We start from the raw sequence: 19,705 nt of genomic DNA on the forward strand, positions 1-19,705 counted from the left end.
CTTGGGTCAGCACTGGTGACCGCTTGGGATCCCCGCCCAGAGACCTGCAGGACAGAGGGTGAGCCTCAGGGCTGAGTAGTGAAAAGTAGGGACGGATAAGAAAATAGCACAAGTGGGAACACATTTACACAAAAAGGATGGTTGAGTGAGGGCTTGATGTTGTTCAGGAATATAAGATATGCCCAAGAGGATGGTTCAGATGCTAAGAATTCACCTGCAATGCAGGAGACCTGGGTCAGGAAGATCCCCTGGAGAAGGAAATGACAAGCCACCCTAGTATTCTTGCCTGGAGAATTCCATGGACAGAGGAGTCTGGCGGGCTATAGTCCATGGGGTCACGAAGAGTCGGACAGAACTGAGCGACCAACACACACACACAAGAGGCTACTGCCAGCTGAGCTGGTTGCCACATCTCCCAGGTACAACGTGAACAAAAAGGCCTACAGCCCAGCTGAGGAGACTGAAACGAAGCAGGAGGAGGGCCACAAGGAGTGGACGGAAGGGCACGAGGCAAGGCTGGTTTGAAGGCCAGTCCCAGGACCCCCAGGCTTGAATGACCAGCCATCTCTCTGTCCCTCCTTAGACATGAAGTCAGAGAAAGGAGGGTCCCTGGAACATCTGTTGCACTCTTCTGTTTGCAGCATCTCAGCCTCAGCATCCCCCTCACTCAACCCATAGGTTAAGATCTACGTGGGCCTAGTACTTGCAAAACCAGGGGTGGGAAATGCAAAAACAGCACGACAACAATGACAACAAAAAGCCAACAACTCTGATGCACTCTTCTCATTATGGAAATTGTCTGGCATTGATACTTCAACATTTCTTTTTCCCTTCTGCTTGAGTGACTACCCACAAGCAAAGCCCCTCTGGTTTGAAAAACTAACAGAGGATGAGATGGTTGGATGGCATCACTGACTCAATGGATGTGAGTTTAAGCAAACTCTGGGAGATGGTGAAGGACAGGGAAGCCAGCATGCTGCAGTCCATGGGGCCGCAAAGAGTTGGACACAACTGAGAGACCAAACAACAACATAACAGAGGGAACGCCCAAACCTTATATCCGGCACACTCAGGTTCTGCTCTGATCGCAGGGCAAGCTGGAGTTTCAACTGTCTCCACTGAATTTTGTGATGCCTCCAGTCATCTAGAGAGCTTTCCATGACATGAGTTTCTTTTTCGTTAACTTATTGTTGTTATTATTATTGTTTTTATTTTGTTATTATCGTTGTTATTAGTTATTATCAATTGATTTATGGATAAATTTCCAGGTGAATATTAAAGAGTTCTCAGATACACTGAGGAAGTTGCAAGGCAGGGGCTGCACACCTCTGATCTGGTGTTGCCCTGTGACTCGAGCACTGCAGAAACACCCACACACGCAGCATCTGTTTCTGAGAGCTTATGTTCAGAATGACACAGCTTCAGGCGAGTCTCCCTCCACCTCTGCTAGTTGCCCTTCTGGATCTGTGTTCAGGGCCTAAGGAACACAGGCAAATCAATTCCAAACAGGCTCAGACAGAAAAAGGCAGATACGTATGATATCATTTATGTGTGAAATCTAAAAAATCTGATACAAATGAATTTATATACAAAACAGACTCATAGACATAGAAAACAAATATATGGTTACCAAAGGGGAAAGAGAGGGAGGGATAAATTAGTTTGGGATTAACATATATACATTATTATATATGAAATAGATATAAAATAGGTTACCAACAAGGACTTACTATATAGCACAGGGAACTCTACTCAATATTTTGTAATAACTGGCAAGGGAAAAGAATTTGAAAAAGAAAAGCTAGATATGTATAACAGAACCACTTTACTGTACACCTGAAACTAACACAATATTATAAATCCACTATATGTCAATAAAATAAAAAGTAAAAAAAAAAAAAACAAAATTCGAACAGGCTCACAAAAAAAATGTAGGAAGACTGAATTAAGCTGCATGACAATTCCCAAGAATGACTTTATGTTCTCTACTCCTGTGACTCTCTATGCTGACACACACCCACACAAGAGAGGCTGTGTGTGTGTGCATGCACACACACACACACACACACACACACATCCGACTACAAGCCAACAGCAAGGCCAGCCAGGGTTCTGCTTACCCAACATTCTCCCAGTGCTCCGCCCCTTGGTGTGTGCAGTTCAACCTAACAAAACACCCAGGAAAGATGCAATCACAAAATGAAAGGAGCAATCACACCTCAAGTGAAAGTTTATGATGTTCTGGTTCACGATGAACATTAGTCTCTCCCACTAATGTCAGGCAGTAATTCACTGCTGAACAGCAGCCATAAAATATGATCACTTAGTGGTAAAAATGCAAGAGACAGAGAAATCGGAGCTGGAATATTTAAGCAAAGAGATCTTGTCCTCCAAGGCAACACTGACCTCATTTCCCCAACTTGGGTCAAAGGTTTTCAGATTTATATGGACACCTTAAAGCAAATCAGAATGGTGCTGGCCTTAAGAGTTTAACCTGTAGTTGAAACTGTAACAGCCCATAACTTATTCCTAAATTTCTAGGCACCTCCTGATGACTGGAGCATTTATGTGCCAATGCCAGCCATAACACACACACACACACAGATCAGAAAAAATAAAAGACATCCAAATTGGTACTTTCCTCACCTCCTTTCCCCCTGCCTCATGTGATGTGTGCACTAAAGGAGTAAAATTACGGTCATCAGAGACAAGGTTGCCAATGATGGGGACCCATACCTTTCAAACAAAATGGAAAGTCAGTAATTTTCAGGGCAGCCCATGGATAGCTGCCACAGACTAGCTCCTGAACTCCTGAAACTCACAGCAAACTCCCTTACTCTTAGCAAACCCCCTAACCCTCTCCCGCCCAGCCTTCCCACCTTGAGTCCCTTGTCATATTGCAAAGAACGCTGCAAGGCCCTTGATTCATGCGGGAGATTATTACAGGGCTCAGAGAAGCCGGCTCGGTAATTACGGCGGCTGTATGATTTCTATTATCCTGAGCCCCCAGTTTCAGTAGCTCACAAAACTTCCCACTAAATCCTCCTGCAGCCCCACAGCTTTCCACGGCTGGGCCTCTGCCCAAAGAGTGAATGGGGTCCTGATAACCTCTGGGAAAAGCAGGACAGAGTTATGACAGGGGAAGGGGAGTGGTGCTCAGTGAGCCAGAGTGGTGGGGAATTCTATTGTTTAGAAAAAAATAAATAAATGGGCCAGTTTCGCTTTTTATTATTTCAAACAACAGACGCGGCGGCCCAGCTTTCCTTTCCCTATTCAGACTGTCCCCCAGGGCCGGCTGAGTCTGCAGGAGTGTAGCTGGGCTTCAGCAAAACTATTAAAAAGGCCACCACTCTGAGCTCGTGGAGCAGAAAGTTTGGCTGCCCCCATGGCCTGGCTTTCCCCCAGGAGGGCCACTGGCTCATTCCCCTACACATGACTCTCTGGCCCTACTTCTCAAATGTTTACGCTTCACCAGTGCCACTACAGTCCTGGAAATTAAATGTAATGTCCCAGGTGACTGAAAGAGAACCTCGCCCCCACCCCCTGCTCCAAAGTAAAAGATGAGAAATGCCAGTCCACGGTTTATAAAGCCCTAAAGCCCCCGGTCAGGTGTGGCCTGTCATGGCCAGCCTGGCTGACCTCGGGGCACACTTCAAGGCAAGGCTCTGCTCACAGCCTGCCCCACAATGGATGTATGTGTGCACTTGGCCTGCCCAGGGTCCTGGAGGTGTCCTCAGCCCCCACTCACAGAGATGGGCCTCGCTCTGACCCCCATCAGGGGACCGGCTTCCACAGGTGAGAGAGTCAGCCCCCATCAGCCTCTGACCACCCTCTGACCAAGAGCACACATTTATTTGCAAGTCAACCAACTTAGGTTTACGATGCAGCCATGGCCAGGAAACATCCTTTTCCCCCCTCCAAGAGAAAATAACTTTCTGTTCTGTTATGTGCAGTGAATTCTCAATGTTTATATCACAGACACCATATACCTACCAGCTCAGACAATAGCACACACACACAAAAAAATTCTTCTATAGGGTCTACTTGGTCTGGCCAACAAGTGAAAAGATCCTCTGGACCCTGGTAGGAAGTTGAGGGGGTTGGAACCTTCCAGAACATTGAAAGAAGTCACCTCTCCCTTCCACTGAGATGGGCTTAGTAGAGACAAGACCTAAAGCACTCCCAGTTCCTTCACTTACTTATTTACCCTTTGCTGCTGCTAAGTCGCTTCAGTCGTGTCTGACTCTGTGCAACCCCTCAACAGTGCTTATTTAACCATCAGAACAAGCAAAGCAGGTCAACAGACATTTCACTGTGTGACTTGTATATGGGAATGACTTTGGTATTTAGAATCCACTTTGCCAGCAAATCGAACTCATTGAATCCTCATGAAGAATGAAATCACCTGAGCAACCAACAGAAACATCTTTTCCTGAAGTCCCTGCTCTAAAGCTCGTGGACTTCCCCTCCTTGGCTTATACGGAGGCTTATCAGACATAATTTCAGCAAGTTTGGTTATCTGATTTCCCAGCTCACTGAAAGCTGAAGCCGCAGCTCAGGGAGGAGGCAGGGTGCTGATGTGGACCAGGCAGCATCTGGAAGGGATAAGTGACAAGGTGCCCTAGAGGAAGAGCTGGGAAGGCCACAACGATCAGACACAACACGCCTGCACTTCCCAGCATCCTTCCTGGGCGTCCATGAGCCCTGTCCACTGTGTGAGTAGTAATCACAACGAGAAGGCCAAGGCAGCAAGGAAATATTCAGTTGCGTTTAACATAGTCTTCGCAGAAAGGCAGGTGACTAGGAAATATCATTTTTCAAGCTGTAAGGACAAAGGTTAAATGAATCTGTTCATTGACATAGAAGGCAGGACACTACAATGAGGAGGGTGATCCCAACGCGTGGTGGGCTGCCTGCATCACTCTCACTGCGTGCCATGGCATTTCACCAACATACGCTTTCTCTTCCAGCCGCTAGCCATGTAACTGCTCCACACACATCCCCAACCCACACACACTCTGCTCCCTGCTTCTCCCCCTCCACACTCTCACCCTCCAGCCCCACCACCTGTTCCACAAAGATGCACAATCTGAAGAGAGAAAAACAATGGCTGGAATGGGCTGTCACACCATAGAACAGGATAACAGGTACAATCTCGAGATTTGCAGAGAGCATTTCCCCTTGACCATCAAGCTCATACCGACAAACACAGCAAAGAGAAAAGCAGGCATCAAAACTCGGTCTCAGATAAGGCACCGCTGCTTCATCCATCTGAACCACACGATGTCCAAAAAATTCCAGGGGAAGCCTAATTAAAACAAGCAGGATCTCCGCATGGCATCATCAGTATTTCCCAGGAGAAAGGATCAGGTATGATTATCGGCCAACAGAAAACAGGACCTACTGCCTTGAGTTTTAGAAAGGCTTTGATCCAAGCAAGAAGGGCACTCTGGGGAACCAGTGCCAACCCACTAAGATGAGAGCCCAAGCCAAGCAGGTGACAGAGTACTTCTGTATAGATGGGGACATGAAACACAGCGGATAGGCCAAGGTCACCCAGTACCGCTGAAGCCAGCAAGCTTCTGGAGAACGAGGAGGAAAGCTCATGTCCCCGGATCACACGGTTCAACTCCACCTGAAGGCATTTCTGTGCTCCCACAGCATCCATGGTTTTCTCGTCCCACGATCTGGCTCTTAGCCCCAATAGCAATTCCAGCGGGTACTATATACTTTCCTCCATCTGTTCCCTAAAGGGATTCCAGATGGATGCACAAACCAGAAAGGCTGAAGAGGGAGGAACAGGCACATCCCTTGCCCCTGTCCATCCTTCCCAACCATCCATGCCTAATAAGGGTCTTGCCTTAGGGCATAAGCCTACGTTGGCCAGAGCACACCATTTAGACTAGGAGCCTGGAGACGCACACCTCTCAGGAGCACACCAGCCCACGGAAGAGGTGGAGCCACACACTCACCCAGTGTGAGTCCCACAACAATCCTCATGTGAAGGCAGAGAAGGGACAAGAATACCACTGTCGACCTCAAAACAGCAAGACACCTTCTTGGTGCAAACCTGTATCACTCACCAACCAGGCCCGGGGTAGTAAGAGAACGCAAGCCAACATCCATCCCGCTGGGGACAGGCCGTCCACACAATCACCGAAATGACTACCCCTTGTCCTACCTTCTTCAGCTTGCCACTTTTGGTGCCCACGAAGGCCAGAGAGTGATTCTTGTAGACGTAAGCGATGACAGAAGTCATGCGGTCCCTGTCCTCTGTGAAGACGGGGATGCCACGCACCATCTCTGACACGCCCAGGGGGGCGTTCATATCCAGGCCACAGAAGTTGTCATCAATGGTTAAGAGCTGAAAAGGAAGAGGGAGAAGAATTAGAAGCGAGCAGCTGGGCAACTTGCGGAGGTACTGAGTCAGGGAACTCTGGAGCTAGGAGAGTCCTTAGAAATGAATCACCTGGTATAAATCTCTGCTTTATCACATGAAAAACTCAGCTCCAAAGAAACTAGGTTGCCTGTCAACAGTCATCTAGGTAGATTGCAGAAAGTCACATGGCAGAAAGTCACAGATCCCTGGAGTCTTCTTTCTACCACACTCTGCAGCCTCTCTGCCCCACCTCCAACTGCTCCAGGTACCATCTTGACAGCCCATCATCACCATGACTTGGGAAGGTACTGGCCACCACTCACGCACATGGGACCCAGACATCCCTGATAAGGAGTGAGTGGGGCAAGGTCTCCATATCTACACACTTACTGTTGAGCAGACACACAGATCAGGACACAAAGGTGTGGAACAGAAAAATAGGAATGTTAATACGTGTACGCCAACACCATGGCAGAGACGTGTATGGACAATTGGTTGGGGAAAGGAGCAATGGGAGGAGTGGAAAGTTTGTGGCTGAATTCAGTCGGGCCACCGGTGCCTCCCTATGTCCCATCTCAGCCTCCTTTTTCTTTCACAGCATAGTGAAGAAGGGCAGCCCTGACACTGTCAGACTCTCACCAGCATTTCCCAAAATGCCTTCCATGGAACACAAGTCCCACAGGATTTTCCACCATAAACGGGTTCCTCGGGCAAAGGATTTTGGGCAATGTCCTGAAACCCAGTGCATTCTAACATCATGTAAGATATTTCTAATTGTTACAAAAAAAGGTCTGAAAAGTCTTTTTAGGAAGAAATAGCTTTAAAATTCTCTCAGCATTTTTTCCAAACAATTTATTTCCTAAACCATTTTTTCACAGGAACACCTCTTAGCATCCCTTAAAGAGGACATTCCCGGGATTCCCAGGTATGCTGTGGGACACAGGGACCCAACTCTGGCTTCTGATTCCAAGACAATTTCAGGAGTCAGGAACCAACAAGTAAAGCCATTTCTGCACCCTACCCTACCCCCAGTGTTTTAGCTGAGTCTCTCCCTGTTTTATTCCAGCCTCCCAGATCCCCATGAAAGCAGAGGGTCACAGCTAGGGAGTCCTCCTAGGGAGTGGCGAAGACCTTGACAGTGGCTGCTGAGGGACCTCCAGTGCCCCCCCACTGAGCAGCTTAGGGGTTGGCACAGACCTCCCTGAGGCTCAAAGATCCTACAATGGATTTCCCCCTTTTTCTCAGAAGAACTGTCTCTCCTAAGAGTCATTCCATCTCTCTATGCTTTGATTTTCCACTCTATAAAAATGAAGGAAACAAACCCCGCTTTTTGATGGGCATCCATAAAGCCTATAGAGCTCATGCCTGTAAATGCCTTTGGACTTTTCGGAGAAAGCAGGGAAATAAAATACAAGGTGTCATTTTTTTAAAAGCTCCAGTCCAGCCAAAGGAAGAGGCTTCTGGAGAACCAGCAGGCAGGCTCTTGCCAGCAGAGCCACGTCAAAGTGGCCAACTCCAAGCTTTCCAGGGATTCAGGGGCCCTCAGCTCCCTCCCAGCAGTGGGGGGCAGGAGTGACAGGCAATGTCTGTGTGCCGAGCATCTCGACCTCCCTCTTATTGTGGTGGGGGCAGCCAGGGCAGGGAGGGAGCACTTACAGCCTCGTGCAGAGCAGACATCCACCCCACATCCTGCCTTTGGCCTCTCGCATCGTCTAATCCAACAGCCCAGACCAAACACAACCCCTACCTCGCTCAGTCGTGTCCGACTCTTTGCAACCCCATGGACTGTAGCCCACCAGGCTTCTCTGTCTATAGCAAGAATACTGGAGTGGGTTGCCATTGCTTTCTCCAGGGGATCTTCCCGACCCAGGGATCAAACCCAGGTCTTCTGCATCACAGGTGGATTCTTTACTGTCTGAGCCACCAGGGAAGCCTCTACTACCTCCACTCCCTCCAAAAACAACTGCAGGAGTCAAAGGCAGGAGGAAGCTTTCAAGGTCCAGTTTGATGTTTATGGTTCTTTCCTAAAATGAGGAACTAGGGAAGGGAGAGACAGCTAGGGTGGAGAGTAGAAGAGATGGAGAGGAAACAGGAAGGACAAAGCCCAGATAAAGGACAGACAATGTCTTCTCCCTGGTAGACATAACCACGGTGACTGCCAAGCATTCAGAGGGCAGCTTAGGGATCTTCATGGCCTTGCACATTCCTGCCTCTGGTCCTGTCCTCACCCTGGACTTTCTCAGCCCTAAACTGTGCTACCAGGATGTCTGCCATTAGCCAAAGGATCTCACCTACTACTACCATTTTCCAAGTGGATAAGGCTGAAGGACTGTCCACTCTCCACAAGGGGAAACTGAGGCAGGGAACAAGGCTGTCCATGTTTCCCACCACCTTGACCTGACACGACTCAGGTTGTTCAGCCCCCAGGACTGCAATTCTGAGTTTTAAGTAACTAGATACCTTTCTTCTTCACTGGGCAGAACATGAGATGAAAAACATCCACCTACAAAAACAAAAGTGTGTATTCAGCCAATGGCTGCATTAAATCCTTGCTTGCTCAGAGGCAGAAAGTCAGGGACCCACAAGTGTTTACCACGGCGGCATCTTGCACTGCAAAAGCCCTGGTGAGGAATGTTTTCATGGTGGGGGGGCATGAAAACAGCTCAGCCTGGTGTCCTGGCAGCCAGGACTCCACCGGTTTCAGCTCAAGTCAGCTCCCTGTGAGACCCACACAGGGGGCAGATTCCGGGCTCCTCACCTAGACCTGCAGGTACATCCCCAAATTGCTGACCTCATGGTATTGTCATCAGGCTCAAATGAAGCAAAGGCCTCAACTGGGGCTCCTACCGTGGCCCTAGGATTCTGGAGACAAAGATAGCTTCCCACTCAGACTCCCCTGTGTCTTGGTTTCTCCCATCTGAGCGGAGCCCTAGCTGAAACAAGGGTGATGGAGATGCTGGGCCAGGAGCCTGGACCAGACACCAGCCTGGGTGTGCATGGAAGCTGAGGTCCCCAACTGTGGCATAGGGTGGGGGCAGGGTCTTACTCTTCGCTTCCTCCAGCCGGGGTTGATAAGGGAAGGATTTTTAACAGTGAAGGAGTGGGAGAAAACACAAGACTTGGGCTCACACGGCAGCTGAGCAGCTTCCAAGCATACACCTTGGCACAGCCTCCTCCCACTCTCTGGGCCTACCCATTCCTTGACAGTAAAAAGCAAGACTGGCTCATCCTGAGACCAAGGTGACACAACAGGTGTGAAGGCACTGGCTAAACGGGAGCCCTCAAGGTACAGTGCTTCTTCGGGTTCATTTTCCTGATGGAAATCCTGCTCAGAACAGCCTTCGGAGGGGGGAGGGGGAAGGGTGCAGCAGGGAGTGGCCCTTGCGTGCCCCCGGCCAGAGCATAGCTCTCTGAGGACACCACCCTCAGAGTCTGAGCCAAAGCATCAGAGTAATTGCAGCATGGGAGGAGAGGAACAGAGGGAGGGTCCCACAGGGCCTGCAGACCCTGGGGGGCTGGGGTGTAGGGAGCAGATGCCAGGACCCGTGGAAGGGAAGCCTAATTGGCGAACACCTTCGACAAGCAAAGGCTGGAGTGGATTCCTGAGCACCTTGGGCAACAGGAAAGGAGAGTGTGTGCTCCTCCAGCCCTGGCCGAGCCCTCCCCTGGGCCCCATTAACAGCAAGATTAGAGCTGGAGCCAGAGGAGCCAGGAAGGGGCTGGACTCTGTGGTAATCAGGAGCTGGGCGCGCCTGCAGGCCCTGTCCCCTGCCAGTCCACAAATACCCACGAATGAGCTCTGGCCACCTCTCCAGGGCTTATTCATTAGACAGCAGCTTCATTCTTACCAGGGAAAAGATTAGGGTCTGCTGCATGGGAATGTATGCAGTGGGCACCCCGTGAACAGACCCCAAATCCTCGGACAGGGCCATAGCCTCTGGGATTCCTTCTGGCCCGTTATGAAGATGCTGCTGCTGCTGCTAAGTCACTTCAGTCATGTCCGACTCTGCGACCCCATAGACGGCAGCCCACCAGGCTCCCCCGTCCCTGGGATTCTCTAGGCAAGAACACTGGAGTGGGTTGCCATTTCCTTCTCCAATGCATGAAAGTGAAAAGTGAAAGTGAAGTCGCTCAGTCGTGCCGGACTCTTAGCGACCCCATGGACTGCGGCCCACCAGGCTCCTCCATCCATGGGATTTTCCAGCAAGAGTACTGGAGTGGGGTGCCATTGCCTTCTCCCATTATGAAGATACCAGATCTGTTTTGCACAGATGTCCTCATGGGGTGCCTGACTTGTAAAGTGAGACTGGTGATCCACTGGATTCTGGGGGCTGGCCATGAGCTCAAGGATGGCACCGTATTTTAGGCATGTTTGTACCCTTAGCTCGGAGAAGGCAATGGCACCCCACTCCAGTACTCTTGCCTGGAAAATCCCATGGATGGAGGAGCCTGGTAGGCTGCAGTCCACGACGTCCCTAAGAGTCGGACACGACTGAGCGACTTCACTTTCACTTTTCACTTTCATGCATTGGAGAAGGAAATGGCAACCCACTCCAGTGTTCTTGCCTGGAGAATCCCAGGGATGGGGGAGCCTGGTGGATTGCCGTCTGTGGGGTTGCACAGAGTCGGACACGACTGAAGCGACTTAGCAGCAGCAGCAGCAGCAGCAGCAGTACCCTTAGCTCTGTTCCTAGTTCATAATAGGTTAAGACATATACATTAAATGGAAAATGCATGGATGAATTGATGGATGACTAAATAAAGACCTGAGTCTCAAAAGAGCTAACACTATTTTGGAACTAGAGCCAGAAAGCCTAGGTTAGAATCCCAGCTCCACCACTTAGTGCTGTGTGACCTTGGGCAAGTTGTTTAACTTCTGTGTGCCCCAGGTTTTCATGGGTAGTATAGGGATAACAATAATAATAATAGCACATACTTCCCAGTACTGTAGAGAGGACTCAATGGCTAATTCACATAGAACAATGTCTGGCCCTTAGTAAGTGCTAGGAGAGTGTCGGGCTTCCCTGGTGGCTCAGTGGTAAAGAATCCACCTGCCAGTGCAAGCGACCTGAGTTCGATTCCTGGGTTGAGAAGACCCCCTGGAGAAGGAAATGGCAACCCAGTCCAGTATTCTTGCCTGAAAAATCCCAAAGACAGAGGGGCCTGGTGGGCTGCAACACATGGGGTCTCACAAGAGTGGGATACAACTCAGCAACTGAACAGCAAAAACAAACAAGAGAGTGGTTAGCTCTGGTTCCTGTTGGTTATCCTTGTGTGTTGTGTGAAAGCCCCTCAGTCGTGTCCGACTCTTTGTGACCCCATGGACTATATAGTTCACGGAATTCTCCAAGCCAGAATACTGAAGTGGGAAGTCTTTCCCTTCTCCAGGGGATCTTCCCAGCCCAGGGATTGACTCCAGGTCATCCATAGACAATTCAAATAACCTTTGTGAGTCTTAGATCTTTGGGGAAATTCATGACACCTGTCTCAGAGAGGTGTGATCAAGATTAAAGGCACTCAGGTTATCAAGATGAAAGAGCAAAGGTGGTTCTTCCTAAAGATCTATCAAGGCCAATGAGGCTGAATAAAGGAGAAATAGTCTTAGGTCCAGAAGAGTTAGGGCTGGGTGTGTGTGTTAGTCCGACTCTTTGAGATCTGAGAGAATCTTGCCCGGAGAATCCCATGGACTGTAGCCCGCCAGGTTCCTCTGTCCATGGAATTCTCCAGGCAAGAATACTGGAGTGGTGTGCCATTCCCTTCTCCAGGGGATCTTTCCAACCCAGGGATCAAACCAGTGTCTCTTGCATTGCAGGCAGATTCTTTACCATCTGAGCCACCAAGGAAGCCCTGGTTAGAGTTAGGGCCGCTCCTTAGAAATGCAAATTCTGGTCAGCCCCACCCCAGATCTACTGAATCAGAAAGTCTGGAGCTGGGGCTCAGAGATCTGTATCTTAACCCCTTCCAGATGATTTAGTAAGAAGCACCATCCCAGGTCACCCACGGGGGTCTCTTCCTGGCTGAGGGTGCCACAGACTAGGCCCAGGAGAGAACGCCATGTGACAAGCATAACCACCAGAGCAGGACCCACTAGACCTGGAGGCAGAGGGGCCCCGTGGCCGCCTCCCCGAGCCGAGCAGCGGTGGTGAAGGTGGCGTGGGGAGCCAGAGCTGACACTCCGAATTACAATCTAATAGCTTACCGCGCTTACCTCGCACTCAGCGGCAAAGGTTACCGTGCAATTACGTGTCGCTACATACAAATGACAGAGCAGTTACGGCTACTTTACCAATTACAGGGAAATTGCTCCCACTCTGCAGACAGACTGGCACTCTGAAAAGCTCTATCATCTCCACAGAAAGGGGATTTTAGTGCTGCCAGCATCCTTCCTGCTCAGTCTCCCCAGGCTGCAGGGCAGAGCTGCAGAGCAGCCACCAGGGACCCCAGCAGTTTCTGGTGGTCTCTGCGGAGACCCCCTGAGAACGGCTGAAGAAGGAGTAGACCTGGGGGACAGTGGGCATCACCCTCCGACCCCTGCCCCACCACCACCCTCATAACCTGGGCCAATCCATCCCGAAGCCCTCCAGTGATGAGGCCTTGGGTGGGGACCTGATTCTGAAATCACTCTTTGTCCTGGCTAGCATGGCCCCCGGCCTGGTTCCAGATGCATCCCTCTTGCCGGGTGGAGCTCTTTTAGTCCCGCCCTTAGTCACCCCACCTTTGCAGAAACCCCAGATCGAGTCCTTATTATGGAAAGATCAGAACTAGACCAGAGCTCAGTGGTTCAAAAGCAGCGCTAATGAGATAAAGGTCACCAGGTCCATGCCCCTGTGGGCCAATTAGCTCAGCTCTGGGACCTGGTCTCTTCCATAGCCATAGGCTTCCCCCTTCACCCCAGACATCCACTGTTTACAAATATCCCAGACTGATCCAAAGGAGGCTGACCAGGTGAGCCTGCGGGGATGGGCAAATTCTCCACCTGGGGATACAGCTGCCAACCACTCTGAGCTGGCAGCCACCGTCTCTGAACCCAGGAAGGAAAAATACAAAGTCAGACCTGGTCCTCCCATTGCTCATGGTAGCTCCTGGCCTAGCAGGGAGATGAATCCTTCCATCTGGGAGCAAACCCATTCTCCGGCTCTCTCTGAAGGCAAAAGTAGCATCCAGCCTCGAGCCATCTAGTCCTGAGCACCCTGCACCCACCCCCAAAGCTAGGAGGCTGGACCATTATGGGGAAGAAGGCATCTGAGACCTTCCCAGGCTCACCCACTGTGGGGCCTTCAGTCAGGCCTTTTTCCATCCAACTTTTGGTCTCTTGTGCTACTGGAGCTCTCCGTTGCCACTAGAGGACACTGAGGCACTAAATGAAGACAGCAGTATTTATTGTTCCTCGCTGATTACTTTGCTTAAGAGAGTTTAGGAGGATCTACTAGGCACCAAGCAGCAGGTAAGGACCTAACAATAGAAAGATGGCTTAGAGGACCTGCAGACCAGGTCCATGACTAGACAAGGCCATGTATGCCCAGCTTCAGTTGTGCACCGGGGCTGGAGGGACAGAGGGTGGGACCATGACTGCTGAGGGGGGCAGTAAGGCTTCAAGGAAGAGGCAACACTGGGGGTCAATTGTGGGTTCTCCATCCAGGACAGGGCATGGCCATGCTTTCACACATTGTACAATTTCAGAGGAAATTGACCCCAGAGCTTAGAACTGAACAGCCCCATTTTACAGAAGAGAAAAATGACCTCTCGTGTTCTATCAAGGTACTGAGAAATAGATACCAGAACCCCAATTCCCAGTCGGGAGGGAAAAAAAGTGGTATTACATAGAGGCTTCCTCTAGGGTGCTGGAGGGTGGCACCAAAGGGACCAGGATCAGGGAACTGGTCTCTCAACATGACAGGATGAGAGAAGCTGCTGGAGGGACAGGCCTGACTTCTTTTGCTACCATCCAGGAAAAGCCTCCTGCCCTTCTGTGATCTCTGGGAGAAACCAAACCTCCTGTCTGGAGGAGGCCCTTGGCCAGTCATCAGAGTGGGCTTCCTCCTTTCCTGGGCCAACCTGTCCCTAAGGAGAGGAAAGCTGAAGTTTAGAAAATAAACACAAGTTAGAAGAAAAAGAGGTGCCTGTTGATGTGGAAGAGTAAAGGTCTTTAGATTCTTCATGCTCAGCGGCCCCAAACATGTACCCACTAATTAATACACTTACACACACACACATATACTGGGAGCTGACCAGAGTAGAGCTCCACAGGAAACAGGGACTAGGTGAATTACACATGCGGGATTCCTTTATAAAGGGAGATATTGATCAGGTAAGTACAGTAGCTCATGTCTAAATACAGACTCTAGCTGTATATCTCTGCAGTGCAGGAAAGTAATGATCCCCACTTATTGGGGCCAGATCTCAAATAGAACCGCTGACCCCACGGCATTCATAGATGTGCCAGGCTCTGATGCCCACAGCGTATCTATCCCTGGAGACGACTCTGTGTGCCCTCTGACAGCAGGCAGGGAGGGAAGCAGGGAGAGTCCTCAGGGAGGCAGGAACCTCATGGGGAGGTTCTGGTTGGCTTAAGGTTACTCTCATCAGAAAGCTTGTTTCACCATAAAATATTCCCATGTGCCTTGAGCACTTGTTTCTAAAACAAAGAGATCCAAAAACTCAGACAATATCGCCCTACGATTGCTTACTGTTTTTCATAAACTTTCCTCTTTTTCATACTTTCTAACCCTGTCTGAAGCTCTGCCCAGGGCCCAGGCTGATCCCAGGCAGTCAAACTCACTTCAGAGCCAGAGAAACCCCAGTAGAGGCAAAGGTTGGCCCCACACCTCGGCCGTGAGCCCAGATGTCAAGAAAAGAGCATGAAGGAGACCTCATCCACTTAGTTACTAACACATTATCTCAGAACGGCTCTTTATTGTGTCTTTTTCAATGAGATTGAAGGAGAAGTAAATGTGCAGAGAAAGAGAGAGGAAGCCAGCAAACCGCAGTCACAGTAACCTGGTTAGACCAACACATTATCGAAGGGGCTTTGTGAAAAGTGTCTTGGGGTTGGAAAAAGAGCCCAATGAATCACACCGAGATTCCCAACGAGCTATGTGCCCTGTTTCTAAGCATCTCACAGAGATGGGTACCAAAACACGGGTCATCTAAGTGGCCATTCACTCATCATGATAACAAGTTATCTTTCTAATAGGCAACTAATGCCACTAATTTGAGCTGCTTTCCCAAGAGAGGAACACTAAGCCCACTCCAGGCTGTAACCAATGGCGAGCCATAGCAATGCACCCCTCCTAGGAATTGCTGAGCATGGCAGGCAAAGAGCAGCTCCAAGTCAGGAACCCCAGGGATCAAAGCCCTGACCTTCTCCTCATTAGCTCAGCTGCTGAGAGCCCCAGGTTCCTCCCTCTGGGTAAGCAGAGGGCCAGGACACCATGACCAGAGATTCAGGCTGGCCAAGCAAGAGAAACAAGGATGAAACTCCACTAGTCCAGTTCTGCAGGTAACCTCCACGATGGGTTCAGTGCAGAAGCCAAAGCTGGACCCCTGGGAAAGACCGAAGAAGGCCTTGGAATGGCACCAAGCAAAACCCGCATGTGCGTCCCTTTCCTTGGGTACCTTAAGCTTCAGAGGTCCCCAGCGACTGCCTGTCAAGGACCAAGAGCCACCTCCCCGTCCCCAGACCATCAATTCCACATCCCCACTGCTCTCCCTGTCTACTGCAGACAACCTGAGCCACCACCGGAACGGTAATTGGAGCGGGGCACACCACAATGATTAAGTTTGTGTGTTTTCTGGCCGGCACTGGGAAGCAGTGGCCCCGCTCGCCAGGCTGAATTACGGAGGAGGTCATTCCCTTGTTAGGAGGAATAAATTTTATTAGCCCCAGTCTCGTTGCCATGCATCTTCCCCCTCTTCGCTCCTTGGGCCCGAGTGTGGGTCTGGATAATGTTGCCGGCACGCAGGATAAATCAGCCAAACAAATCCCATTATATTTTGGAACACTGACAGAGACACAGTAATGACACCGAGACTGGGAAAAGATGCAGGCTTTCTTCTCCCCCCGCTGATGCCGTTTCATATATGCGGAAGGCATGCGGGGCCCAATTCACTAGGAAAAATTAAAAAAAAATATGTAAATTGAGGGACTGAATGGAGAACTCCGTGAGTTGTCTTTTTTCCTTCTTTCCACTAACTTTGTAAATGAGGTGACGCCAGCGCCGTGTGCCAACGTGGAGCCATTCCCTTCTGCCTTACAAAAACCAGAGGAGCACAGGAAGGTGACCGCAGGGAGGATCTAGCTGGAAACGTCTCCTCTCCTTCAAAGGCCTTGACTTTGTATTCATATCATGTGCTGGATGGCAGGGAAGGCGGGTGGGCACGCTCCAGGCCTGGGATTCCGAACATAACATCTGGGTCTGGCACAGCCCAAATTTCTCAAAAGCAGACATCGGTGGAGAAAAAAAAAAACTTTAAGTATGAAAGCACAGCAATATTATGAAATCCCTTTCTGTCTCCTCAGGTGGTTACTGTAACCCAAGGAGACTATACAGATGATGCCATGAGCTATTTCAGTGTTCTACAAATATAAGGTGTTCTGTGTCTATCATCATTTATGAATGTCTCTGTATTTCTCTTTCCCTAGGAGTCTCGGCATACTTTATTAAAGGGATATGGTTTTATCGCCTCCTTCTAAAAGATGAAATGTATGATTCAAAGCAAAAGGGAAACCGCTCACCAGCTCAGTGACCTCTCATGAGATGGACCTGGCTGAGACTCAAAGACCCAAGCTCGCAGGCCAGCATCCTGGCCAAGACGCCACCCTGAGAGGATGATAGGAGTTGAAGGAAAGGCAGAACTGGATGGATAAGTCGGGCTGGTCTGTGTGCTGACCGAATGAGAGGCTGGTCTGTGTGCTGACCGAATGAGAGGCTCGGCTGCTGATTTGGGCTGGGCCATTGCACACCGTCTAGGGGTGTGTGTGCACAAGTGTGTGTGTACACGGGTGTGGATACATAGCTGTACTTGCGGTGTGAGCTGCTGTGTGTGGTGTGGGGTGTGGGGGAGGATCCATCACAGAAACGGGGAGCCTCAGGGATGTCTTGCACAGAGTATGAGTGTAAGTGAGAAAGTGAAGCACAGCAGAGAGAGCAACAGAGGGAAAAGACAGGGGGCAGGCAGTGTGAGTCAGACATCCAGGCAGAGAGGATGTGTGTGCACGTGTGGGTGTGCACCAGAGTGCACACCTCTGGGGGCTTCATGAAGTCAGGGTCAGGATCTCAGTGTGAAGACATGGCAAGACTGCCCCATGCCCTAATCCCCCATTGGGCAAACCCCACCCTGTGGCCGTGCCAGGTGTCTGTGTTAACATCTGCAGGCCTGATTCCTGGATCTCATCACCCTCCCTGCTGGCCCGATGGGCTCCAGAGTGGTTCCTAGGAAGTCACACCCAGCCTAGGAGGCCAGCTTCAAGCCCCTTCCTCTCACCAGGTCCAGCTCATCACCTACAGCTTGGCCACCATCAGGGACCCAAAGCCCTGCATGCTCTTGGCCGGGATGTAACGTTTATTGCAAATGCTTTCTCCCAAAGAGAAAGAGGTAGGTGTCCTTTTCACCTGAATACCTGAGACAGAAGCCTTCTCGTGGGGAGGGGGAAGAAGCTTGAATCTATAATGACTGGAGTTGTAACGTGGCAGGCCCCCAGTGCTAAACCAGAAGGGATCATGGGGCTGTGAGGGGTGAGGGCTTGCACCTATGTGAAAGGAGATTTGTGATGTGTGCTGTCAGGGGGACTTGAGTGTGGCATATGGGCTGGGTCCCAGTGTGTGTGTGTGTGTGCATGTGTGTGTGCGTGTGTGTGTGAGTGAGTCTTGAATGTATTAGAGCTGAGGAAGGAGGGATGAGGGGCACGCAGGAGCAGAAGATTATGGTCTAAGAGAGGACTTCAGCTGAGCAGAAAGAGAAAGACTTGCCTTGCGCCATAAACAACAGGATACACCCATCTAGTCAGAGCCGCACTTCCTGCCGACAGGAAAAGAAAACAGCCCGAGCAGATGGGCACAATCCAGCCCCCGGAGCCTGGGGTGGCTGCCTGGCCGTTCCGGATACAGACTCTGGTGGAGTGTCAGGATCCCAGGCGCCAGACCTCACTGAGTGACCATCCAGGCCGGGCAGGGAGGCCAGCCCGCATCCAGGGAGTGACCCTGTCCCCTCCCAGGGCTGCCCTGCGAGAGCAGTGGTGAGTCAGAGTGACGGCACACACCAGTGGGTTCTCCTCCACTGCTGATGTGAAGTGAAGCTTGGGGTTAAAAATGAAAAGCTCAGTCCGAGTGCCTCTGTGAGTCTGAGAGGGACTGGCAAGTCAACCCCAAAGTTGAGAAGATGCCTGGTCTGGCAACAGGTCTCAAACAGGGGCTCCAGGAAACGGGAGGGATTTCCTGGTTTTGCAGTGACTGCAGAGTCCCGTGGGCATGTAGGGCTCTATAGTCCAGCAACACAAGCGCCCAGTACCACCAATCATCCCCCTGCCCCAGGTCCCACTACGGCCCTATCGAGAAACACCAGTGGAAAGAGCCCCAGGCTGAGAATTAGGATGTATAGAAGGTTCTGCTCCACCAATTACATGACCTTCAGTGAAGTCCTTGACTTTTCCGATCCTCCATTTCCTCAACTAGATGGGATGTCTGCCTTCCCTATTATCCTACAGAACTGCTGGGAGAAGAAAAGGAGGTGATGAAGCCCTTTATATGTTGTCAGGCCCCACAAGGACTCCAGTGGGATTGCCAGGTGGCTCAGAGGCCAACACACTCTGCTTGGAGGCTAGACAGGGGTGAAGCGGGAATTCTGGTCATAGTTTCTGCCCCATGGACCAATGTCTACTATTGGACGGTCACTTAAGTTCAAGCCTTGGAGGCGGAGATTAAGCAGCTGAGTTCTGGTGGCTTAGATAGTAAAGAATCTGCCTGCTATGCAGGAGACCCAGGTTCAGTCCCTGGGTTCAGAAGATCCCCTGGAGGAGGGCATGGCAACCCACTCCAATATTCTTGCCTGTAGAATTCCATGGACAGAGGAGCCTGGAGGGCTATAGTCTAGGGGGTCACAAAGAGTTGGAGACTGACGTTTTCTGCCCCATCCAGCCTTCTCAGCATTAAAGCTGATGCTGCCTAACTCCTACACCCACTTCTCAACTGGTTCCAAACTTAGGGAAGACTTAAGTGGCATGAGTGATGGTCATTCCCAGGGCCACAGCCCTTGATCCCATCACAGAGGCTATAATGACCTGCTTGGAGGCATCTCCCTTCTGGACTCTTAGGCTCCTAGAGACTGATG

The 19,705-nt window shown here is 50.5% G+C and overlaps 1 protein-coding gene across 1 annotated transcript in view; it reads right to left on the reverse strand.

Moving 5' to 3' along the window:
- PLXNA4 (plexin A4) overlaps window positions 1-19,705 on the reverse strand; it is a 482,931-nt gene that overhangs the window by 381,837 nt on the left and 81,389 nt on the right. Inside the window, exon 3 of the mRNA XM_061414733.1 lies at window positions 6,182-6,364. Within this exon, the coding sequence (XP_061270717.1) occupies window positions 6,182-6,364 (183 nt within the window). The remainder of the gene's footprint in view (window positions 1-6,181; window positions 6,365-19,705) is intronic.

The sequence above is a fragment of the Bos javanicus genome, chromosome 4 (genome assembly GCF_032452875.1).
Source record: "Bos javanicus breed banteng chromosome 4, ARS-OSU_banteng_1.0, whole genome shotgun sequence".
NCBI lineage: Eukaryota > Metazoa > Chordata > Mammalia > Artiodactyla > Bovidae > Bos > Bos javanicus.